General features: G+C 40.9%; 1 protein-coding gene across 1 annotated transcript; it reads right to left on the reverse strand.

Annotated features, from left to right (window-relative positions):
• Positions 1-5,221: 5,221 nt before the first annotated feature.
• Positions 5,222-25,615, reverse strand: LOC306925497 (aromatic-L-amino-acid decarboxylase-like; the record flags this gene model as incomplete). Its single annotated transcript, XM_079504352.1, has 13 exons — positions 5,222-6,019; positions 6,313-6,414; positions 10,053-10,151; positions 10,257-10,276; positions 11,537-11,613; positions 13,797-13,864; positions 15,687-15,781; positions 15,937-16,003; positions 17,238-17,381; positions 18,165-18,299; positions 22,239-22,358; positions 22,799-22,912; positions 25,415-25,615. The coding sequence occupies 13 exons, from the start codon at positions 25,613-25,615 to the stop codon at positions 5,834-5,836; spliced, it is 1,428 nt and encodes a 475-aa protein (XP_079360478.1). The 3' UTR covers positions 5,222-5,833.
• Between the last annotated feature and the right edge of the window lie 434 nt (positions 25,616-26,049).

The raw sequence follows: 26,049 nt of genomic DNA on the forward strand, positions 1-26,049 counted from the left end.
CCTGATCAGCTCTGATCTGACGTAATGAAATCACACCCGGATATGATTTCACAACTGGCTTTTTTTGTGCAGAAAAAATGACCACGGTTGCTACGGTCATCCAGTTCACCCGGGTGTGATTTAATTACGTCAGAAATTATTTTGAACATAGCAACCATGCTCATTTTTTTCTGCACACAAAAGCCAGTTGTAGGAGTGGTTTACACCACTCAAAAATAGAATAGCCCCTAGGATAGAGCCCTGGGGAACCCCGCAGGAAAGGGGGGCGATGCGTGAAGAGTATTCACCGAGCCTGACAGCGAGACTCCTGTCAGTCAGGTAGGATCTAAACCACTGTAAAGCAATACCGGTGATACCAACGCTGTGCTCCAACCTAGAGAGCAGGATGCTATGATCAACGGTGTCAAACGCGACCAGGGCAGCCGGACTACCTGAGTCAGCAGTTAAAATCAAGTCGTTAAAAACTCTGAGTAAGGCCGATTCGGTGCTGTGACCAGGTTGCACCCCATTGTGTTTTCTGACTTAAATTAAAGAAAAGCCTACAGTAAAAGGCAAAAGCTAGTGTTCATTTAAGTTGTTGGACAAATGGAACCCTACAAACAACCTATAAAACATATCTACTATGCATACTATAAAACCAAGTGATATCAGTTCCAAATATCACATTTTCAACAACAACAACAACAATAATAATCTACTAGTGATGCGCGGGCTGGAGGTCCCGCGGGGTATCTGTGAGTTAATCTCTGAGACTTCACTGAATGTATTGCTCTTTGTATGTGTGAGTAAATCTAATCTTGTATTCATTTCCGTCAGTAAATGTATGTGAGTATAAGAACTAGCTTTTATATGTAGCTGCATGTCTGAGTGAGGGATTATAAATTAAGAACTGAATGTTTGGGAGAGATTATAAAATGTATCTGGTTTGGGTATACAAAGATTTGTGGAGGATTTGAAAATAAAGCATTATTTTTTGGTGTTTTTCATTCTATTAAAAATATTGTTTGTGCTACTTTAAAGAAAATGTAACTACTTGAAGCGACTACTTGTTTCTAGTCGCAACTATTTGCTTACTAGTTGCGACCAGATCTCGACTAGTTGCTAATGGTCTCGACTAGTTGCTGATTAGTCGCGACTAGTTATAGGTTGGAAAGTGTCCCGCCATCGTTTTTGCGCTTTTAGGCGCCGGGGAGTGATTTTTGGCCCCGTTCGCCCGAGGAGAGTCCCATGACTGCAGGGCGGCTCTCAGACCCGCATCCATGGACCCCTTGGGGGTTGCTCCTTTTCATCCATGGACCCCTTGGGGGTCGCTCCTTTTCATCCATGGACCCCTTGGGGGTCGCTCCTTTTCATCCATGGACCCCTTGGGGGTCGCTCCTTTTCAGAGATATTGCCTTTTTCGTCCCTGAAAAGAGAAAAGGCCATCGCAATTTATTTTAGCTTGATAGCATCTCACAGTGATGTCACAGAGACATGTCAATTGAAAGCTGCAAGTTCATAGATTACACAGCACTTTCAATTTTTTTTAAGGTTTAAGATTTGATCGATTTATGGCTTAATGAAATGACGAGTGTTTTTGGCTTTTATATATAGGTGTTTCTCGGCACAACTTTGACGTCATAGTAGGCCTACTCGCCCAAATGTCAAGCTTTTTTAAATTCTAAATGTTATACAATCTGGCCTGGGCCATGGCTCAGTGGTCCAGGCACCTTGGCTGGCAATCCAGTCTGGCAGTGTGCTGCGGGTTCGACTCCCGATCCCGACGGCCTTTACTGCATGTCTTCCCCCCGTCTCTCTCCCCATTTCCTGTCAGCCTACTGTCTGTCCCTCCATAAAAAATATAAAATAAAGGCAAAAGCCATTTAAAAAATGTTATACAATCTTTCACTTGTCTATGTTCATTTCCTGTACGATATGTGATTCAATTCTCTCTGTATTAAAAAAATCACACCCGTGTGAACTGAGTGGTGTAATATAGCCTGTCTGACGTAATGAAATCATGTCTGACGTAATGAAATCACAGCCGGGTGAACAGGGTGAACATAGCAACCATGCTAATTTTTTCTGCACAGACTAACAAAGCCAGTTGTAGGAGTGGTTTACACCACTCAAAAATATATACCTTTAATGAACTGTCTGGCTTTCATTACACGCACGTCTGCAGTAGTCTGCACGTCAGCTGAAGACACTGTTTCCAGATGTATGCTTGTAAGTTGGATCTCTTCAGATGTTCTTGTGAGCTATTTTTGCCAGGAAGAAGACCCAAACTTGATTTTACCCTCTGTTGCTCATGGAGAGAAGACTTCCGCACACCCGGTAGACAATTTGTAGCAGGTTGCCACAACCGCTGCAGGGAAACGAGTGCTCTGTTGTTTGTGCTTGTAGTCAGGGGATATTAATACAATCTGGGAATACATTTCTTACCAAGAATTTTCTTCACCAATGTGTTTGTAAACGTGTCTACTAACATATCCCAATTTTCGACAGCTGCTGAAAGTTGGGGTACCATACAACCATTATAAGGCAAAATGTTCTAAATTTCATTATGCTTTAACCCATTCTGTACGAGAACCCCTTTTGGGGTTTTAAGCATTATGTTATACAGTACTTTAGCTATTGAAAAATAGCAGATCTACAAGCTATATATTCTTTCAGAGTGAGTGTTTTTAACTCAAATATTTGTTTCTGGGGGAGTCCTTGGAACAACATATTTTCAGATGGGGGTCGGCGGCCAATTACATATATTTTTGGGGGTCATTGACATGAAAATATTGCCCAAATATGCCCAAATGTGTTGACCTCATCATATTTGTGATGACGGCTATGGCCGTTTTTAGCCCAAGGAGTGTTTTTCGTGCAAAACTAATGCTTGGAATGGATTCAGAATCATGAAAAGCTTAGTTTGACACATCACATGCTACTTGAAGCATAATGAAATTTAGAACATTTTGCCTTATAATGGTTGTATCGTACCCCAACTTTCAGCAGCTGTCAAAGATTCCCCTAGGGTGGTTGAATAGAAACCAATGTGGGATATGTTAGTAGACACCTTTGGTGAAGAAAATTCATGGTAAGAAATGTATTCCCAGATTTGACATTATACTGATAATATTCCCTTTTTTGACTGAATTTTTTGCAATTTATCATGGGTTATAGTGAGTATATTGAGCATAGTGAGTATATAGTGAGCATAGAGAGTATATATTCAGTGTATAGTGAGAATAGTGAGTATAGTGAGTATAGTGAGCATAGTGAGTATATACAGTAGTGAGTATATAGTGAGTATAGTGAGCATAGTGAGTATATAGTGAGTATAGTGAGTATATGGTGAGTATAGTGAGTATATGGTGAGTATAGTGAGTATATAGTGAGCATAGTGAGTATATAGTGAGTATAGTGAGTATATAGTGAGCATAGTGAGTATATGGTGAGTATAGTGAGTATATAGTGAGCATAGTGAGTACTATAGTGAGTATAGTGAGTATATAGTGAGCATAGTGAGTATAGTGAGTATAGTGAGTATATAGTGAGTATAGTCAGTGTATAGTGAGCATAGTGAGTATAGTGAGTATAGTGAGTATATAGTGAGCATAGTGAGTATATAGTGAGCATAGTGAGTATAGTCAGTGTATAGTGAGCATAGTGAGTATAGTGAGTATATAGTGAGCATAGTGAGTATATAGTGAGCATAGTGAGTATATTGAGTATAGTATAAATAACTGAAGAGTGTTCACAATTCCCGCTATGTGTAGGATTTGAACTCAGGACCTCTGGATCATGTGGAGGGCATCTTAACACAGTGAGCTGTGTAGGCCTACTTGATTCTGTGCATCAAAAAGCCAAATGGATTGTTAACAAATAAAATCACACCCATGTGAAGTAAGGGGCATCATACATCATAATACATCATCTGATTCCGACCAATGAGAATTCGTGTCCTCACATTCATCTTCAATGTTTGTGTTTACGCAATGTTTGTGTTTACACAAACACTCCAAACGGTCCATTCATTTATACACACACTAAAAGCTGTAGGCTACATAGGAGGAAAGCCAGAGGCTTCTTTACATTGTCCATAAACATTAAAATCACACTTATTATTGCGAATTTGAGACCACAGGTCGCATTTACTATGGATTTACTATGGAATCGTAAATGCATTTCCCGTCAGTCAGTCAGTCAGTCAGTCACCCCCTGGCATGACCATATATGGTCATGACATCACCACGTGACATCACCTGGGATGGAGATCCATGATGTCATCAATATTAAGCCCATATATGGAGATCCCTGATGTCATCAATATTAAGCCCATATATGGAGATCCCTGATGTCATCAATATTGGCCAGCAACTCTACATCTGACCTCAAATATCAAACGCTTAGATCTCCATATATGGAGCTGACCTGTTCTGACATTCCATATGTTGATCCTTCCCCATCCATCCTTCCTCTTTGATGTCTGCCTTTTGACTGATATCTGTCCATTTAAAATCTAGACGGGCCCGCCCCAAAGTTATTAGTGCAGCCGCGCCGGCAGCCGGCAAAAACTAGAGTTCTCAACAGGCCTGAAAATATAAGACACACACGATCACGTTTTCTTTTTTGAGTGGTGCTAACCACTCCTATACATGTAAACAGCAATGTGTGTCCCTGGCTGTGTCCGAGCATGGAAATAGCGTTATAGCGTTTGTTCACCACCAAGTGTCACTGTTGCGCAGCCTAATACACCCACACACACACACACACACACACACACACACACACACACACACACACACACACACACACACACACAGGCCAGGGAGGAGGGCTTGTACAGTACAGTACAGTACAGTACAGTACAGTACAGTACAGTACAGTACAGTACAGTACAGTACAGTACAGTACAGTACAGTACAGTACAGTACAGTACAGTACCATTCACTTCAGACGGGTCAGATTTTTTTTAAACAAACAATATTTTTAATAGAATGAAAAACGCCAAAAACAGAAACAATACTATTTTCAAATCCTCCACAAGTCTTTGTATAACCAAACCAGAGTCCCTCACTCAGACACATGCATGGTAGCTACATATAAAAGATAGTTCAATCTTACTCACATACATTTACTGACGGAAATGAATACAAGTTTAGATTTACTCACACTACAAAGTGCAATACATTCAGTGAAGTCTCACAGATACCTGTAGAATCTGATTATTATCACCAACAGACAAAGAAGCCATGTGTACAGTACAATAAAGCCTGCACAGACAGGAGTGCAGCAGTGTGAGGTGAGAGCAGAGTTCAGAAAGGCTAGATAGACATTTGGAACTGATATCACTTGGTTTTATAGAAGTATGATGCATAGTAGTATGTTTTATAGGTTGTTTGTAGGGTTCCATTTGTCCAACAACTTAAATGAACACTAGCTTTTACTGTAGGCGTTGCTTTGATTTAAGTCGGAATACAATGGGGTGCAACTGTAAGATACATAAAACCTACATTAAAACCTATACATAAAACATACTGTGCAATGCATCACACTTGTTTCCTACACAGGATTTTGATTTTACTGTGTAGGAACAAAATAAAATGGCAGGAGGCAGCAACTGGGGTACTAGGGGGTAGCCAAGCATAGGATACGGACGTGTCATTCTAAGAACTGGTATATTAAATATTATGTGTCACGTTTTATTTACATCTTTTATCTGTGACATTAAAATTATATTCTCTATCCTAACTTTGGTCCAAATTTACGGCTCAGAGCAGCTACTTCTTTCCTCGGGCCATTGGTCAGTGACATCAAGGCAACTCTTCCCCTGACTTTTGTGACAGGGAAGAAGCTCCTATAGAAGGTCAGAGGTCAGCGTTGTAATGTGCTGCCATGCCTCTTTGATATGGTGTGACTCCGTGGTGCGGGCACAGATGGCAAAGCGCAGGACAAATCGGCCGGATAGCTCGCATGCTACCAGGTGGATCCGCTTGGCATGCTTGATCTTCTTCAACAAAGCCTCTGTCAGTTCATTGGAGCCCTAAGAGGAGTGATGGCAGGATGAGACAGGAGGTAATAAGATAAAGGGACGTTGAAAGAATATTGTCTACACATACTGAATTGTAGTAATGGATGACAAAATGATTTGGGGAAATTGAACTTCACACTCATTTAGAAAAATCCAGCAAGGAATTGGCAGTATCTGTAATACTATATGCAAACGAGCCCAGGGCAAGAGAAAATGCACAATGCACAATATAATTAAAAACTTAAACTCACTATAGGGTAAAAAATACTGTCTTAAAGTTATGAAAATGTGTTACGTGGTCTTACCTTTAGCCTGAAACAGACAAGTCCCATGACGACCTCTGCACAAATCTCAAACCTCTTGTCTGATCTCACTAAGCTCTCAACCTCTTTGGCCAGGCCCACTTGCTGTAAACAGAACAAAACAAGCTAAGCCTCAAGTCTGATTTATACTTTGTTGCATGATATAGACCATAAATTAGGCATGATTTATACTTACAATACAGTAGTTGTAAAATGAAATAGAATGTGTGATGCTTAAACGACAGAAAGGTAGGCTATAACAGAACCTACTGCCTTTAAGAAACCAGTGTATACAGTGTATATATATATATATATATATATATATATATATATATATATATATATATATATATATATATATATAATTATGCAGAATAATCATGATAGTGTACTGTAGTTTGTTAAATAGAAGTAAGAACGTCTTTTGTATCATGGCATTTAAGTGAGAATTGATCTGATATTCAATGTAAACAATATCAGTATTAACAGATTTGAAGGTTGTATTTTACTTTTATATTCACTAGATGGCGACATTGTGCTCTGATATGGTGTGACTAATTCTACAAATTAGACAGAACTTCTGAAAATAGAATGTGTGTCTAATAACCATGAAATGATAATGGTCAAAAAGAGAACAGTTCAGAAAATGAATTTGTGGTCCTCTTGAATATTGTTTAAATGACATCATGAGATCAAAGTTCCCTATGGTAGAATTCATCCAATTATTATCCCATATTTCAGCGACACATAATAGGATGCATGCTGAGTTTCTAACCATACACATCACTGCTTGAAATTACTGTACGGAGGCATGTTGTTATTCAAGGTGTGTGTGTGTGTGTATGTGTGTGTGTGTGTGTGTGTGTGTGTGTGTGTGTGTGTGTGTGTGTGTGTGTGTGTGTGTGTGTGTGTGTGTGTGTGTGTGTGTGTGTGTGTGTGTGTGTGTGTGTGTGTGTGTGTGTGTGCACGCACGTGTACGTAGTTAGATGTTATTACACACATATCCAATGCCAATTGTTTCCTAATGAAGCCAAACATTGGCCAACAACAACTGCTTTGCTTCCTCATTCCCAGCCAATTATTCATCACCACACAGGTTTTGTGAGCTATTAAAATGAACTTACATTCATTTATTGTGTCCTTTTTCCTACTTTAATGTATGCTTCCTGGTTAATCATTTGGCAATTAGAATGTGTCAAAGATGACGTGTTGGTCATCAAATGCCTCATGTTACTACCTCCTTGACCTTGGCATGCTGCTGTCCAGACTGCTGGACCTAAAGGTCAGCACTACGTTCATATTTAAAGTACTAAAACAATGGTTATCAACCCACTGGTGGGAAAGAATACTACGTTAGTTCCATTTATCCAAGGTTTGTTTATGAAATAAACATGCTGAGAATGCACATGGGCCACCCAAGTGTTCACTTGACACGGTAGCCATTAAGTGGTCAGATGGGTGGGCCGCAAATTCTTTCAATATTTTTAAGTGGGCCCTGATCCAGAAAAGATTGAGAACTGAAACAGTAAATTGATATATAATAATAACATTGTCATTCCCCATTTAGAAAATGGAAAGAGACTTCTCACACAAATAATAGTGTTTCCTTAAGCATATTAGTCTGAATGCAAGAGACGTCAAATCATGTTAGCAATCACCAGCAGCATCATAGTATATAAATATCCAAACAACCATGTCATGTGTATTTTTGTGATCTTTCGATCTATTTTGATAGATGGATGTAGACACGTGGTATGGCTGGAGGGCATGTGCACTGTATGTTGCTACGAACTGATGCTTAATTTAATTTAAAACAGCAGACACAGAACAGGCTTGTTTGATTGACATGAAGGGGGAGGAAGGAGCATATGTGCAGATGTGAGGCCCTGTAAGAAAGAGGCAACGAGGAATGGAAGGGATTGAAGGGTGACGAAATGGAAGACACTGAAGCTTATTATGAAAAGTGGACAGTAGATATAGGGCTCCATTTTTGTCTCATCTTTCTAAAGCCACTATTTGGGGATTTAGGAGTGGGGAAAGGGTGTTCCCCCACTAAAGTTGGTATTTTGGTTACCTGTCTAAATCCCTTAAACACCTCCGTTACCCGTTATATTATGCATAGGTGTGGTTTGGGCGTTACAATAATTAAACCAAATTTAACCAATCACCAGTCTTGGCTTTAAGAGATCCCTTTAAGAGATCCCTTATCCGTTGCGCGTTAGTGCTATATTGCTTCATAGCCGCTGCCCTGAAGTCTCACTGCTGCAATTATATAAACACAATGGACAATGGAAGGAAGTGGCAGGCACTCGACTTCTGCTGATTATAGGAAAATTACAAAGAGATATGAGAATAAGGAGAGATGAGGCAGCCTACTCTGTGCCTGCAGACATGTTCTCCATTGAGGCGTGCACGGCGTGCCGTGCGCCGCTCTACCAAATTTGGCACGGCTTACGGGTGCTTTTAAACTCCACTATCGACTTCCCAAATGTATGTGACCAAAATAGCAATTTAGGGGAAAGCGTGGCCATGACCACACCTCTAGGCGCAAATACCGGTATCGGCAAAATAGATAGCGGGTGACGCGGGACGAAAATACCATTAAAACCCTTGGGCTGCCACTCCCCCAAAAAGCCCTTTTGTGACATATATTCATATTTTTAATTCATCATTTTAATGCCAAAAGAAAAATCCGCGATTTACACACTATGGGCCCTATTATGCATGTCTTAAGTACCAGGTCTTATTACTTAACTTAAGACCTGGAGGCGTGATCAATGCCATTTGGCTATTCTGAGTGGCCAAACAGCATTGACCACGCCTCCAGGTCTTAAGTTAAGTCATAAGACCTGGTACTTAAGACACGCATAATAGGGCCCTATATCTCATTCTGACGGGGCAAGACTATAGTATTGGGACAATCAGACCTGATGGTGGCGGTAACGTCACCATTGTGCCGATTCTGACCAAAAGGAGCGAGTGAACGATGACCACATCCGGTTAGGATCAAAATATCCGGCAGTAGCTTTGCTAGTGTGCCACACTGAAAGATGTCCGGAATGCTAAGCTATCATCGTCTTTTTCATAACTAAGTCAAATTAAGCTCTAATCAAGCCCAAAACATCGCATTTTACGCAGCGATGCATGCGCAATCATGCGCGTGCGTGATCGACCATGCACGCGCGGATTTCGGCCGGTTTTAGGAACATTTTTTTTTTAATTGGATCCCGATTGACAGCCCGTCAATTCCGTCAACGGGAGGTCTAGATTTATTGATTAAATCCGTCAATTCCGTCATCGGGAGTCCAAGGGTTAAGGGACAGAGAAAGCTCCTATATTCGTAATTTTCGGGAAGCGGCTGAATTGCGGGCCGTGCTGCGGGTAAAGGCTGCGACGAAATTGGAGCCCATAGTCCCATATGATTGACAGATGATGTGTGTGAAGGGTGGGGTGGGGTTTGGGGGTAAGGAAAAGGGCAGGGTTCAGAAGAAAGAGTGGCATTTACACTAGAGAGACAATACAGAACAGATATATCGGTTTGACAGGAGGCGGCACACAGATTGTTTCCAAACTAACTAGTAACCAAAATGTCATCTTAAATCATGTGTTGTGGACTAAACCGGAGGACACACCGCCTGTTGCAATCGCTTATAACACAGCAATGGAATTACAGATACCTTTGGAAAAACACATGACATTATGTATTGGTGGAGAGAGAGTAAAGAGCAGAATTGGTATCCCACCTTTCGGATGTGATCCTGCAAGCCTGTGAGTCCATACATGCGGAAGACAAACCACAGCTTTAATGAACGAAACCTTCTACCCAATGGAATCTGCCAATGCTGTATGAGAGGAGAGGAAAGGAGACGCGAAATCAGTCCCAACATAATTCTGCCATTTTTATGTACTGGTGTAAATTACAGTACATAAATGATCATTCCTCTTACCCTATAATCTGTGACCAGACCTGTGAGGAGAGAGATAAGGATTTAGTCACACATGAAAAGGTTACATAAATATTCATATCCATCATTGATCAGTCAACAATTAAATCTGTCCATTTCAACTAATTGTTATGCTTTGGTGGTCCACCACCTGATTATATCAGACATTTTCAAACAGTTTAAATGTATTTTAGGCGCCATGTGAATTGCCTTGACATTAGCAGTTGAAACCTGAAATATTGTTTGCTTAGCCATTATGATTGATGTATTCTGATGTATTTTAGTCCTTGCTTGCTTTATATATTACTTGCCTGCTCGTGTGTGTGTGTTTTATGGAACCCAGGTAGGGTTGGGTTTTATTTGGGCAGAATTTGAGAACATTAAAATAACATTAAAATATAAATATATAAGCTTTAAACGCAATATTCATTCTATTATATTGCTTCCACTGTATGCATTCCAACTGTGTCTCTGTGGCAGGTCACCTATATAATTATTCCCACCCACTTAGAAATCACTGTCATGCTTCAGTAGTTCTCTGTGGTTATAGCCTGTTTCTTTATTTTTGAGCCCCATGCTATTAGTTGCTAACCTCTAATTAGCCTGGACTGCTCAGATTGTATAACGAGGGCCACTGTGACATGCAGAGTGCTTTTGTCTGTTTGTCAGGCTAATTATGGTGTGACTCTTATCACATCTGCGATCTTAAGAGAACACATGATGCAATAAAAGAAACATGCGTGTACAACTACAAACAGACAAACCGATGCTTGATATCAGTACAAGATGATGTATTGCTGTCACAATATTAATATTCTCTCTCCCCAGATCCCCACACTTAACTTCATGTGTGTACTTAGGCTATTAGGTTATGTGTGTACAGTTGGATTAGGCTATATACTCTACAGTACATATGCTCACAGTAACACACGCACGCACGCACGCACGCACGCACGCACGCACGCACGCACGCACGCACGCACGCACACACACACACACACACACACACACACACACACACACACACACACACACACACACACACACTTCCTCAGATAATGGAGAGTTTCACTTGCATCTGATTAATACAAATATGAGCACTAAAACCATATAGAGTAGTTGTTAAATAATTTTCATATTATTCATTATTATTGCTCTGAAAACCAATGAACATTATAAGGCATCCCTCATCCATCTAGACCCATTTGATCTATTGTTCACAAATTACTAGTGATGGGATGACAGCTTAGCTTAAATGGTAATGTTTAAAATAATAACACTACCTGACTCTTGGTTGTCATGTTTGAGGTAGAGGGGGTCCGTCTTGAAGGCCCCAATGATGTCAGATCTCCTCTTCACCCTGTGGACAAGAAAACAACAGGAATTTCTCACCCACAGAATATAAGAGAGGTCTAGAAAGGATGCCTCCCTAGCATCTCCCTAGGGAGGTCCTCGATGCATGTCCCACTGGAAGAAGACCCTGGGTCAGAGTCTCTCTTGTGTGACTGAACTTCTCACCTATGCCTATGCCAGCCACCCGTCTGAGAAAACATATTTCGGCCACTTCCGGCCACTATCCGCAACCTAATTCTTTCGGTCATGACATACACTTCATGACCAAAGGTGTGAATAAGATCGCACAACAGTGCGGTACAGCGACTGCAATACCGCCCCTGCTGATCAGATTCCCTGGCTGATATAGTCAACTATTTAAATGCCAGAGGAAGACAACATTGATCGAAATGTAAAGAAGGGAGCTTAAATTCCAGTTGTGTTTACCACATTTGTTTTTAAATGTCATAACTGAAAACATCATACACTCATGTGAACATCATTATTATAAACATCTAGGGGCTGCCCTAGTGTCACGGTTAGGTTGTGGGTTTGAAGTCAAACCCTAATCGGGAGCAATATCAGCAAGGCCATGTGGTCACAACGGGTCCCTAACGCCAAATCAAATGGGTTCAGATCTGAGCCAAGCCTCCTGCAGGAGGCATGTCTGAAGCCTGTGCTGTACGGGAGTCTCCAGCTGTAAAAACTCTGAATGAATCAACATCCATTCACTGACCATGAAATAAGGAAATGTGATCATTATGAGAGGGTCAAGAGGTTCAGTATCCTTAATCCACTTTAGTTTTAGGATTTGCATTTATGCGATGCAAAGACCCAACACAAAACACTTAACTAAAACACTCAACAAGGAATGTCACTGTACTGTACCATTAGAATGAGAAATAATACTCATGCCACAACAAAACCGACTTTATCGTTTTTGCCACTACAGAATATTAGTAATTTCTGTGTCAATTGAACTGATACTGTTTTAGCAATTTTTCTGGGATAGGAACTTGGTGTATATGTCTGTTTGTGTGCTGTTGATAGAAGGGGCAGATGGGAGGCGTATAGTTCTATTTGTACTGGCTGAATGAGGTGTAGTTAGATGGAAGTCAGTTTGTTATGACTACAGTGCAGTGTTACAGTTTCTAGTATTATGTTAGTGTGATTATTTTAACTGCATCATCATCATTATCATCATCATACATCAACAATTATTGTTCAAGTCATTATGGAACAAGGGTTTCTGAATAAGCATGATAGTAACGATGCATTCAAACAATAAGGAAACATTGTATAGAGGGTATGCGCATGACATCATCATCAAACCCGGAAGTTATGCAGGAATGCCCACTGAGTGGCAAAAAACGACTTTCTGGCCTTGATAGCCCATACATCCAAACAGAAAAGTCCTATCTGATTGCATTAAACAACGTTAAACAATGTTAAACTCAATTTGCCTGTCGCTTTGCCACTCGATTTGCCACTCGATTTGCCATTCACTTTATGCATGCGCATACCCTCTATTACGTATAATCTGATAGACATTAGGCAGGATATAGTACAGCATTAGCTTGGAGGTGAATAAGAAAAATATCAATCTTAACAAGGACATTAAAAACATTAACTGGTACATTTAGGAACTTTTATCAGTATTGTTCTATGGTAGCGAAAGAGAAACAAACAAACAAACAAACAAACAAACAAACAAACAAACAAACAAACAAATAAACAAACTAGTAGGATGAATATGTATTTTCATTCATTCATTTATTTAGTAAAGAGAGTCCATGCATTATGCAGGCATGCATGTTAGTTTCTATTAGCTTGAACTCCCCATCAATGATGACACAGACACATGATTAGACAAAGATTGTACCATATTCTAATGAGCATTAGAGAGGGACAATTACTGTATATGAAGATAGGTTGAAAATGGTTGAAGTGATCTTTTAAAGTAAACCACACATTCAGGTGGCTTACATTACTGAATACATTACTTTCATGTCAAATCAGTGGTTTGTTTATAGAATATTTTCAGTAAACAAGCAGATACCAGGTTGAGCATACAGTGTCAGTGGGGTGAGTGGCCGTCTGGGAATGTCCCTGGCTTCCAGACACAGCACAAACTATATGGTCCTACAAGAGTTAATTTCAAAAGAGAACTGGACATTTTCAAGCTTACTGTGTGATAGGTAGTCAACTTACCACATAGCTGAGCAGTCAAAGTTGACTAAAAGCCATTTATGGGGGTTGAAGTTGAAAGAGTCTGCAAACTTCAAAAACAAAACAAAGCAGGTTGCAGGGAATTGTATTCATTCAAGGGTGCCTATTATTTACCACCTTAAGAACTGTGTAAAGGTGCTGCCACACTTACTAAAGAGCCGCGGACGTTCTCGGCTGTCCGCAGCTTCTTTTCCGGGTTTTTAGACAGCTGGTGGATGGAAATTAAGCTCCACCTCCGCCGCGGAGGAGAGCGTTTCTGGGAATCTGTCCGTCGCGGCAGTCAGCCGCGGAGGTGGAGCTTCTTTTCCATCCACCAGCTGTCTAAAAACTCGGAAAAGAAGCTGCGGACAGCTTCTTCTGTCCGCGGCTGTCGGCCGTTTTCCGCTCAGGTGTGGAAACACTGTAATACTTACCTGCCACCTTAAGTGTGCAATGCATTATGGGTCACATTCATTCATGCCAGTCATAGATAGTGCCTTCAGCCTTGAGGCTGCAGTGCCATTGTGCGTCTTTGACAAATAACCACATACATTGTCATATTCGTACTCAGTGGTTGTACAGTACCATCATTCATCTGCATACCCATGCCATGCCTGTACCCTACAGTATGTGTCTACACCTTCCAGTGAAGCTGCCATAACCCCTTTCACTCTCCTGTCAAAGACTCCAATGTGTTCTGACCGACGCCTCGGGGTGAATGAATCATAACTCCACAGAACCAATCCCACCTCTACAGTTGGTCCTTTCCAAAACCCTCTCCAACAAAACTTTTCCAGGAAAGGCTCATCAAAGAGAGACAAATCTATGTTCTAATCTTTTTGTTCACTATCATTTTCCTAATATCCTTTTCTCCATCTGCTTGCGCAAACGCAATAAAAAGCAGCAGCAATGGGAGACAATACAAGACAGATTCCTGGCAGACAGTTGCCATGCTGACTGATTCAAAGGAGGCCTGTTGTCTGCCTTCCCATCACTCATATCCTAGCAACCAGGCCTCCGGCGATGTAGAAGAGCTGGGCAGCCCCCAATGCAAAAGTTGTTCTATGTTTACTGTTTGGAGACAATTGAGTTTATAGACCAACTGCATTGTTTTTTTTTTACATGATTGTATATAATGTTGTGTATAATGTGTATTGTATATTTAGAGAGAGAGCGAGAGAGAGAGAGAGAGAGAGAGAGAGAGAGAGAGAGAGAGAGAGAGAGAATGTCTCTCTCCCAATTTCTGTCCCCTACTCTCATCCTCTTTTGATCTATCTCTATTCCTCTCTCCTTTAAACTCCTTCAAACGTGGTTTGAACCTGTGTGTGTGTGTGTGTGTGTGTGTGTGTGTGTGTGTGTGTGTGTGTGTGTGTGTGTGTGTGTGTGTGTGTGTGTGTGTGTGTGTGTGTGTGTGTGTGTGTGTGTGTGTGTGTGTGTGTGTGTGTGTGTGTGTGTGTGTGTGTGTCTAATAAACAGTGACATTTCTTTGCTGAAGAAAAGCAGCACGGTTTTATCTAAAGCGTTCAGCTACAGTATGAGGAGACAAAACCACCACAGCAACATCAAAAGCCACAGTGATAGTCCCACTGACTCTTTGGCTTATTACTCACTTCACACTTCATTAATAATACGCCTTTAGTGAACACAAATTAAACAGACAGATATAATGCGTTTTGGTTTTGTCTTTAACAGAAAAAGGCAGTAGTCTAGTCATTTAGCACCAATATACCTATTTTTCTAAACACTCACTACAACATGTTGACCATACCAAAGAGAAATTCTAAGAAGTCCATATACTGTATATTTAATATTTGAGTGGATCACTAATATTATGTACTATTACTGTATGTAGCCTACTGTTCTTTCTCCAGAATGATTTTAGAATTTTCTCACCTCAACACCGTTCAGTAAATGTCTGAATTCAGGACAGATGAAAGCACTCCCAGCGTATGCTGCATCAATATGCATCCATATTGTCTCTGAATTACCTGGAATAGATAAAGGACAACCCAGTTAAGGAACAATAGTAAAATGTTGCTAAGGACCTTCCTGGAGCACAAAAGCAGACATTGGTACAATATTTCATATTGTATTGTTACATGTTCATTCTGTCAATAGGTAGCTTTCTGTAAATTCTACTCACATATGGGCCCAAGTTCAGTGATGCGATCAAAAGCACATGAATTAGTTGTGCCGAGAGTTGCACAGAACTGAAAGATAAAAACATAATCGGTAAATCCATTGCCACCCATGTAAAAAAAAGAAAGGGATTTTGCTAACTTTTTCTTTCAAATGTTATCTTTTCTAGTCTACAGAAATGTTGTCTTTTCTAGTCTACAGTATGTTATGTAGTGTAGATAGCAACAAACACCCATTCAGATAAACCCAGGGGGTCCAGTTATATGTATCCTGACCACTGTGACTATAATAGTGTTGTTATTGCAGGGATCGCTCACTGATAGTGATCTGTGGGTCCAGGTGTGACAGGGACTATTGTCTCTAACCAGATACCCTCTCATTAGGTCTGGCAGGAGCAGGCTGCCTGCTACAAATAACAACAAATCCTCAGGCTATAAATTATGCTCAGCTTCACCAGCCACCTGAGGGCAGAGTGTCATTGTGTTGAACAGAGACAGGTTATGTATATTACTGTTTCCCAAACAGTGGGTCGACACCCATTTAAGCATTTAAGAAGTATAGTGAAAATAGCAGATCGGCTATTTTTGCTAGTTTGGCTAGGTTATTTGATACCAGGTATTGTATGTCCAGTGAACTATACACTCGATAATACAATTCGATATCATGTAAATACAGGGTACAGGTTCTAATCTACTGTAAATGACGGCACTTAACGGATAATGGTGAAATAGACCGTGTTTTTTTTTTGGGAAATAAATATTTGTACATTTAAAAACTGTGTACATTGGTGACTATAATCTACCTGATCTTGAGGCCTATAAAATCGGGGGAAAAAATAGTCAACTAGTACCAACAAGGTTTACTAGTGGATTTACTAGTCGACTAGTTGAATAGTCGACTAGTTGCTTAAAGCCCTAGGCTACAGTAAGCAGACTGAATCACAACATTGTCTTACAGTACTACAACTTAATATAGTAGGGACAGAGACCAGGTGGTGAATCTGGCGACAGAAATATCATAAATGATAGGCCCTGAAATATTTGTTATGAATAACAGCATGGGGACAACACAAACAGGGGCTAGGCCAGAGTTCAAAATGATTAGGGACAGGGACCTATCTAGGACAAACAGAATATGACATGTAGAACTATAGTTCATACTTTGAATTTCCATCATGGGTACACACACATAATGTGCCTTTGTTAATGCCATATGTGTGCCTTTGTCCATGTACATATACAGTACTGTATGTGTGCTTGCATATACATAGTTGTGTAGGCTAAGTGTAAATATGTGTTTTCCTACATAAAACGGGATGAGTCCTGCTGCCTTGTCCTCATCCACCATCTTTTTTAACGTCTCTCCTTTGACACTGTAGGTGTCATCTGTTGGGATTTTCTTCATGGTAACACCAGCTATCATACCAGCGCGCTCCACTGAACAATGTGCCTGGAGAGTTATAACAGATAAAGAAGTTGCAGTTGTATTGCATGTTTTCATAAACATTATACTTTAGAGTTATACATAGAGTTTTGGACATACTGTACACTACAGCCAGAGTAACAACTATGGAATAATTAATCGATTAAACCAAACGTAAAATAGTTATGTTATAAAGATTTGTTCAAAGTAGGCAGTACAGATTATTGGCAAATTATTAAGGGATAGTACATAGTACTCTTATTATGCATATCACATTCTCGCCAAGATATATTTTAGTTAAAAAAACAACAACAAAAAAACAAAAAACTAATGGTTCAAGTCCATTAATTAAGATTCGAGTGCCAACCCTAACGAGCGAAAGTGCAAACCCCCGAATGTTCGGGGACAGCCTTACAAATTATACATGTTATTTCAAGCCAGAGATAAACTGTAAAAGCTCAACCAAGATGATGCAATTCAAAAGCATATCTTTGTCAAATAGGAAAATGGAAGAAAGCGCATTGTTCTTCAACTGGGAGGAGATAAACTTACTGCTGTCCTTGTAAAGGTCTGCGTTTCCCTGAGGCAATACTCCCAAACAATGGTAGTCTTATATTAAACCTGATAAGGTCTACAGTAGCTAATGTCTGGCTGGCCCACTGTCACTCTGTATTACCAGATTGCTCTTTCACTAGTGACCACCTGTTCCACCATTCAATAGTGAATACTTGTTTTTCCTAATCTAGATTGGAGTCAGGTGAATGACAATTTGCATTAACGTAGGTGATTCTTTGCTACTTTTGCTCTTACTTGGTCAGAGGAATAGGCAACCAATTTGGAGATGATGTCACCATCAGTGCGTTGTGGTTCAGAGGCCTGAATCCGTCGGACTGCTTTACAGCGAGCAGCTAGCAGGGCCACAAGGGTTGCTTCACTGGCCGTGCCCTGTGGGGAAAATGAGTTTGATTATGATAAAAAATGACAAAATGAAGTCATAGAATGATCACATGCCAGTTTAAATGGTAATCAGGGCCACGCCACAGCTAATGGATCCATGGTACAAACTGTTGTTAATAGGGTATATGCACAGCAGAAATTCGGAAAGAACTCCTACTTCCGGCTTCCTTCACAGGTGTTACAGATGATATACTAATTAAGGCTGTGTTCAATTTACTCTACAGTGGTTCTCAAACCTTTTAATTTCAAAGACCCCCATAACTCTGAGCGTCATGGGGGTCTCTCAGAGTACACTGTCACAGTTCGTTTTTAAAATGTCCTTCCATTGGATTATGATGATACCACCTACTTTTTTCTTTTCTTATCTACTGTTTTTAAACACGTCAGTTTACAATACATAGCTCCATTAGCTTAGCCTGGCTCTAGCCCTGAATCGCTACCATTAAAAGAATATGTCCTGGCGATTCAAAGTGAACCGAAATGAAAAGACTGAGTGTCAGGCTACCATTAGCTTGTATATTTTTGAGTGGTGCAACCACTCCAAGGAACAGCAATGTCCGTGACGTTCAACTATGTGTGTGACTATGTTTGTGTGTGACGTTAATGAGCACCAGTACCAATGAGTACCAAAAGTGGCTCTGATTTGCACCACTCAGTTCACACAGGTGTGATTTTTTAGAATCAATTAAATCTTGTGAACTAAAAGAGAGACCCCCCCCCCCTCCACACACGCACACACACACGCACACGTTTACAACAATACAGAAACATCCATGATAGCATAAGAAGATACACACACATCAGAGACTGTGAAAGAGAAAGAGTATCCTCATTGCCCATTAAAATATGAGCCTGTTATTCTCTTGCAAATTGCCTTTGATCCTAACAGAAAGCCTGTCTACTCACTGATATAGTACATCATCAGAGGGGTAGGCCACTATGATGAGTCATCGTACAACTACGACCAAGCTAATATCACATCACAGCACAAACTGAGCATGACGTCGAGGCTTCAGAGGAAATTAACACAAAGCAAGACAATCAATTTCTTAGAGAATTCAATCAATAAGCTAGCCTGAGCTGTTTGGATCACAACAAGCATGACTTGCTGTTGGATGTCTTTAGCATTTATAAGTCAATCAAGTCATACATCAAAACACGTAGATTGAAGGGTGGTTGCTCAGTGGCACTGGACCAAATCAATTAGACTCTATGTAGACAGTCAAAGACCTCTGGCTTTACGGTCAACCCAAGTATACTTCCTGTCCTGCAAGTCACCAATACAAGGTGAATGTGATCGACATACTGTATTGTTAGACGGTACACTAAATTGGAAGCCTACAACCTGCCTCTGTCTTCTTTGTATGAATTACATTTTAATTGGCTCAGAGAAAGTTAATCATCAGACATTTGTAGAACTGATATGGCATATTGTACCAAAGCACTGTAGCATATACTACTGTATATATTTTTGAGTGGTGCAACCACTCCAAGGAACAGCAATGTCCGTCCTAACCTATGTGACTATGTGACGACTAAGTGACTACGTTACTATGTTACTATGTTTAGAGCAAAAGTGGTGCTGTTGTGCCAGAAACAGAGAGAGAGATAGTGCTGCACTGTTGCCTGCTAATGAGAGAGAGAGAGAGAGAGAGAGAGGGGCAGGGGGAGAGGGGAGAGGGGAGTTGCACCACTCAGTTCACACAGGGGTGATTTTTAAGAATGGTTGGACATCCTGGGCACTACACTTCCTCTGCCAACCTGGGGCGGCAGCGGACTGACCTCATGCTTCCTTCTATGCATGAGTATAGTCCAAGCTGCTTCTTTTCACCTGACAGGGAGAGTTTCCCCAGCCGGACGTAGCGCGTGGAAGGAACACGTTATTAGACGAGTTCCGTTCCCCTCCATCAGGCGCCCCGGCTGACCAGGGGGAGGTAGTTTTAGAGACCAGGATTACTGCATGTTTTTGTGAGGGTACCTACCCTAGGGTACACGGGGAGAACATGCAAACTCCACACAGAAAGGCCCTTTCGCCAACCAAGCCTCGGGTATGGGCACCCACAGCGTCCCCAGCGGGAATCGAACCCAGGACCTTCTAGCTGTATCGCTGTTAGAATGTATCTTTACACCCCTATTATTTATGCCCCAAGATCTATGAAAGAAATCTCACACACTATTAAGGCAGACGTCGGTTCCACGTGTGCACGCCACTGAAGTGTACTGGTAGATGCTCTATAATGACAGGCTAATCACAACCCTCATTTTATCCATTCTGTGTTAAGAGGAAGCCCATTTGTTGCCATAGTGAGATGCACTTAAAAAGAGCAGGAGCAAGACAAAAGCTGTAGATCACACACACTACACACACTACACACCTACTCACACGCACGCACGCACACGCGCACACCCGCCCACTCACACTCACACACACACACACACACACACACACACACACACACACACACACACACACACACACACACACACACACACACACACACACACACACACACACACACACACACACACCATCATCCAACTCCATCCTCACATCAATACAAAGACACACAAACACAACTCAGGTGGCGACAATAGAGGCGCATGACATGATCTGTCATCAGTGTGCGCTCTCATGCTTTGCCACTCGCTGCCCTGCGCACACACGTACAACACGCACGCACACACGCACGCACGCACGCACGCACGCACGCACGCACGCACGCACGCACACACACGCACGCACACGCACGCACACACACACACCAAATTCTCAGCTGCTATTCTGTTTGTGTCAATGGAAGGCTAAACTAACAATTTGCATTTTGCACCATGAAACGATCCCAGTCTGAGTCTGTCTGTCAATGGATGACATATTGAAAAGCAATTTCCTGCCATTTCATCTAGCACTATGAACCAGGGAGAGAAAGGACAAATCAATAAAAGACAAATTGCTGGTTTGGCGTCAGTCAATTATGTTTCCGCATAAACACTTTTGTGTTTTGTAGGGAAGGCTCCTTACATCTGGTTGCAGCAGATAATGAAGGCAATATGTCCACATGGGTGGTTGGATATCACCATCTTGAATACTAGCATGTGTTGATTCACAACTGAAATTCCTGCTTGGAAAATGTCAACTAAAACATTTTAAAAAGTTAAAAAATAAATAAAAAATAAAAATAACATCAACTAGCGAGCTGCATTTCTCCATTCGTGATTCCCCCCTGTCAGGTGAGCCTGACAGGCTTGACAGGCCAGAAGCGGCCAGCTTCACTCCTCATGCATTGAAGGAAGCATATAAGGGCAGTTCGGGGCTCTCCCCAGGTTGGCAGAGAGAGAGTAGTGCCCAGGGTTACAGCCCAGGGTTGTGAAAAAAATGGGTTACAAAAATCGCAGGATAAAAATCTTCCCCGGAATTCCCAAAGGAGACAATCCACTTATTAGTTCTTAACTATTAGGATATACACTGAAATTAACTTCCTCCAACCCTCTGCAATCTGCAATTCTGCATGTCAATCACATGAATTGGGGCTTACACACACACGCGCGCACATGCACACACGCACACTCACACTCACACACACACACACACACACACACACACACACACACACACACACACACACACACACACACACACACACACACACACACACCCACAAACTTTAACACAAATTAACAAATAAAAAACGAAATTGAAAGGGCAGTGAATAATCTCGTAGGACCCAGAAAGGACCTCAAAACGCGATGCAAGAATTAAATGTCAATTAAAGGAAGATTCCAATATTTTACCAACCTGAACAGATCATGTACTGGAAAAGCGGTATTAAACCACTTTTCTGTGTAATATTAATGCCAGATACTGGATCTAACCCTAGTTTAGGTTTTGATGCCCTCAAGTGCTACAGTAATTTACACAGAGACACTGACCTGAATGACTCCTCCACCTTGTCCATGGGTTCCAGCAATGAAGACCTCAGGTAGTTCGAGCATTTTCCCAAGCCAGTCCATCATCACAGTCTCCAGCTCTGTACAGGCTGGACTGGCATCCTAAACATATGAACAGATAACATGACTTGAATGACCTCCCAGATTAACCACGTCTCTAGTCTCAGAGAACCGGAACTGTATTTTTTTTCACATTCTACTTCAGATCTCTTCTCCAAAAACATAGAGCTTGTAGATCTGCTATGTTTGGTGAATGTTTCCCCCAGTAGAAGGAATAGGAGTCATGTGACAATGAACGTCTTTTTATGGTGTGGTTTAGAAGGGGTTATAACTTTTGACTGTCACGTAAGTCTGGACTCGGAGCAAGGTGGAACTCCATATTTGGGTAAGACTTATGTAGGCTGTCCGGCCTGGCAGAGATGCGCTCCGCAATGGTCTTATCACATTTATTTGACTATGAACATCTTAAATATTTTCACCTGCATCTTAACTTAAAATACAGAAATAAACAGAAGTAATACAATAAAAGTAATGTTTGTTACCCAGGAAAATCCAATGCAGCCAATGGCTCCACAAAGCATGTCAGCCAACATGGCAGGGAAAGAGGAGGCAGTTGGAAAGTAGGCATAGAAGTAAGGGCTGTGCCAGTGGGTGATCTAGAAGGACAATTATATACAATTGAAAATACAGTTAATGTCAATTCACATTAGCTTGGTTGGGGCGGCAGTAGCTGAGTGGTTAGTCCCTGGCTGGGACTCAAAGGTTCACCCCCCCCCCCCCCCCCCCCCCAGCCCAAAATGTGAGCAAGACACTTAAAAACGTAGGTGACCCAAAAACCTTTTTTGTTTGGGTGAACTACTCCTTTAACCCCTAACTTCTCCCCTTGTGCTGTATTAATAGTGCCCAGGCACTAGAATTAAGATGGGTAAAATAAACTCAAATTTCACATGATGTGTGTGCAAATGTACTGTACATCGACAAACATCCAAAGAACAAAAAATAAATAAATAACTATAACAAAATTATTAATAGTATATCATAGGTGTAAGCATAGGTGAGCTGGGATAGAACCCGGATCGTTGTGCTCACCAGTCCGGCAGGCAACAGACAACGCTAGGAGAGCTTGCACCTTCAAAGGATCAAAATCCACAAGGCATTTTTAGACAATAATTGTTAGCTGCTATAATCTGATGTCAAGCGGCCATGGGTGTGTGTTTATAGAGCATTTTACAACTCTTGGAAGCCAGCTCAGCCAATCATAATCAATTAAGGACCATAACCATTTTTATAATAGGTGGTTTTCATACTTTGTATGATTGGTTTGCAAATCTGCAACAGAAAGAACTACACCATAACAAAAACACAATTCGTGAAGTTTATACGGTTTTATATTTATTTTCATTTAAAATATATTTTTATATATAAGAAAATGTTTTATTTTCATGTTGTTTTATTATTATTATAATTAATATTATGTTACCCGCCTTCCCTCCCATTTCCCAATTAAGTTGTTCAGATCCAGCTGTGGACAAGGCAAAGCAGTGGAGGGATATCATCACCAGTTCAATTGCCTGGAGCAACAGGGGCAAGGTTGGTGTGAAAGAGAATATCTTTCACCACCTCCAACAGTTGTGACACATGAAAGAGTACAGTGAGTGTCTGTATTACTGTAAATGTGTTTAATAATGCATGTGTTCTCTCATCTCTGGTCTTTGGCTGGTTAAATAAAGGAATAGAAACTGCCCACACCATCGTATTCCCTGAGGAAACATTACTTAATTTAGTGCAAAGGCTTCATAAACTTGCCTTTCATTCTGTGTGACAGAACGCAGTCAGAACACAGTCAAATCCTATTACATCTGTGTGTGTGTGTGTGTGTGTGTGTGCGTGTGTGTGTGTGTGTGTGTGTGTGTGTGTGTGTGTGTGTGCGTCATAACGACGACTTAGCCGTTGAGTCATTTTCCTTGAAATTCCCTATATAAGATGCCTGAAGGTGTCAGAACAAATTGTCAATGTATTAATTTATTTCGATAAGGAATTAAGTGTGTGCGTGCGTGCGTGCGTGCGTGCGTGCGTGCGTGCGTGCGTGCGTGCGTGCGTGCGTGCGTGCGTGCGTAACGGCCAGATGCTATCTGTTTCTGTAGTCCCTGCATTTATGCTTTTCATGGTTTTCCCAGTGAGTCATCAATTACATTCATCCAAAGCGACCCCTCTATATTCCTACTCTAGTGATGGAACAGAGGTGTTGAGAAAGGGAAAATCTTTATTTTTCAACAACCCACAATGAGATGGAAAAAATAAAGGCGTGTTAGAAGTGTAAAAGAAAAGCTACTCCTGCATTTTATTAGTGGGAAGTTCCAGATTTTTTCTAAACCTAGCCTATCATGCTGATCATTAGTCAAAGACATTTTTGAACTGTCTAAAACGTGGCGGATTGCTTTTGAAACCAGCATGAGCCTCGTCTTTTTTTTGTATAGATCCCCATGGCATTAGCTTGCTGTACATGACAGCAGCTACTCTTCCTGGGATCTCAAAACCATAATCAAAAACAGAGTATTTCATGTCATCGGTCATTACATACACCATTCACACAACACAACACAACACAACACAACACAACACAACACAACACAACACAACACAACACAACACAACACAACACAACACAACACAACACAACACAACACAACACAACACAACACAATACAATACAATACAATACAAAACATCACCTCATAGCATGTGGGACATCCCTAGTATCAATATTATGCATATCATGATATTAGACTGGAAATTGTCTGTGATTTGGGATATTGTACTATATTGTACTATTATATGGCATAAACGTGTTCTATAAAATAATATCGGATCAGGAAAAATCTGTATCGGCAGATGCTCAAAATCAAATGATCGGAATCGGATCGGGAGCAAAAAAACATGATCGGGACATCCCTATCTAATACATTTCTAAGGACAAAAACAAATACCATATCATATCAGGATCTGTATATATAGCTCATATCTCCTTTAAATCTCCTGTGTGAACAAAAACAACTTTAACTTTTTCTTATATAGTCACTCATATAGTCAAAATAGCAAATAGGTAATGAGTTCCAACGGGTATGGACTAGTAATAAGAAGAAGAAGAGTGAACTGACCCCAGGCATGATGACTCTCTCTACGTCTCTCATAACATCCTCATATGTCTCAGGCTCCAGTGGTGCTTCAGCAGGGATCATGGAACGCAGGTAGCCTGGTTCTACATCTGGGTACACCGGACGTTGTTCTATGTTCTCCATATAGTCGGCCATAGAGTCTACCATCTCCTTCCCCCTGCGACGGAACTCTGCTACATCCATGTTAACACTAGAAGCACACACACAGGTAGAGTTATGGTCAATTCAGTCATTGAATTGCAAATCATCGCTGTTGAGGGGAAACCTTGTATGTCCAAAACCGTTTTTTTATTATAATTTTAAAAACATTTTAAAATAGTGAAAATAGCCGATCTACAAGCTCATAACGCCTCGCATCTACTATTTTCATTACTTTTGTCTTCTGTGATTGGCATTAATTATAGCCCATGACGGACACTCTAAGCACAAGGCCACTGACCTGGCATGATGAAATATGGCATTCATTATGAAAAAACATAAAAGGTTGAACTGGAGATTGGAGATACAAGGTTTCTGCCTGACAGCTACGAAATTCACCAACACAATACAGAAAATAATGAGAATATTTTGGAATCTGAACATTAACGTATGCAATGAAGCTAAAGTCAAGAATTGAA

The sequence above is a fragment of the Electrona antarctica genome, assembly GCF_951216825.1.
Source record: "Electrona antarctica genome assembly, chromosome: 6".
Lineage (NCBI taxonomy): Eukaryota > Metazoa > Chordata > Actinopteri > Myctophiformes > Myctophidae > Electrona > Electrona antarctica.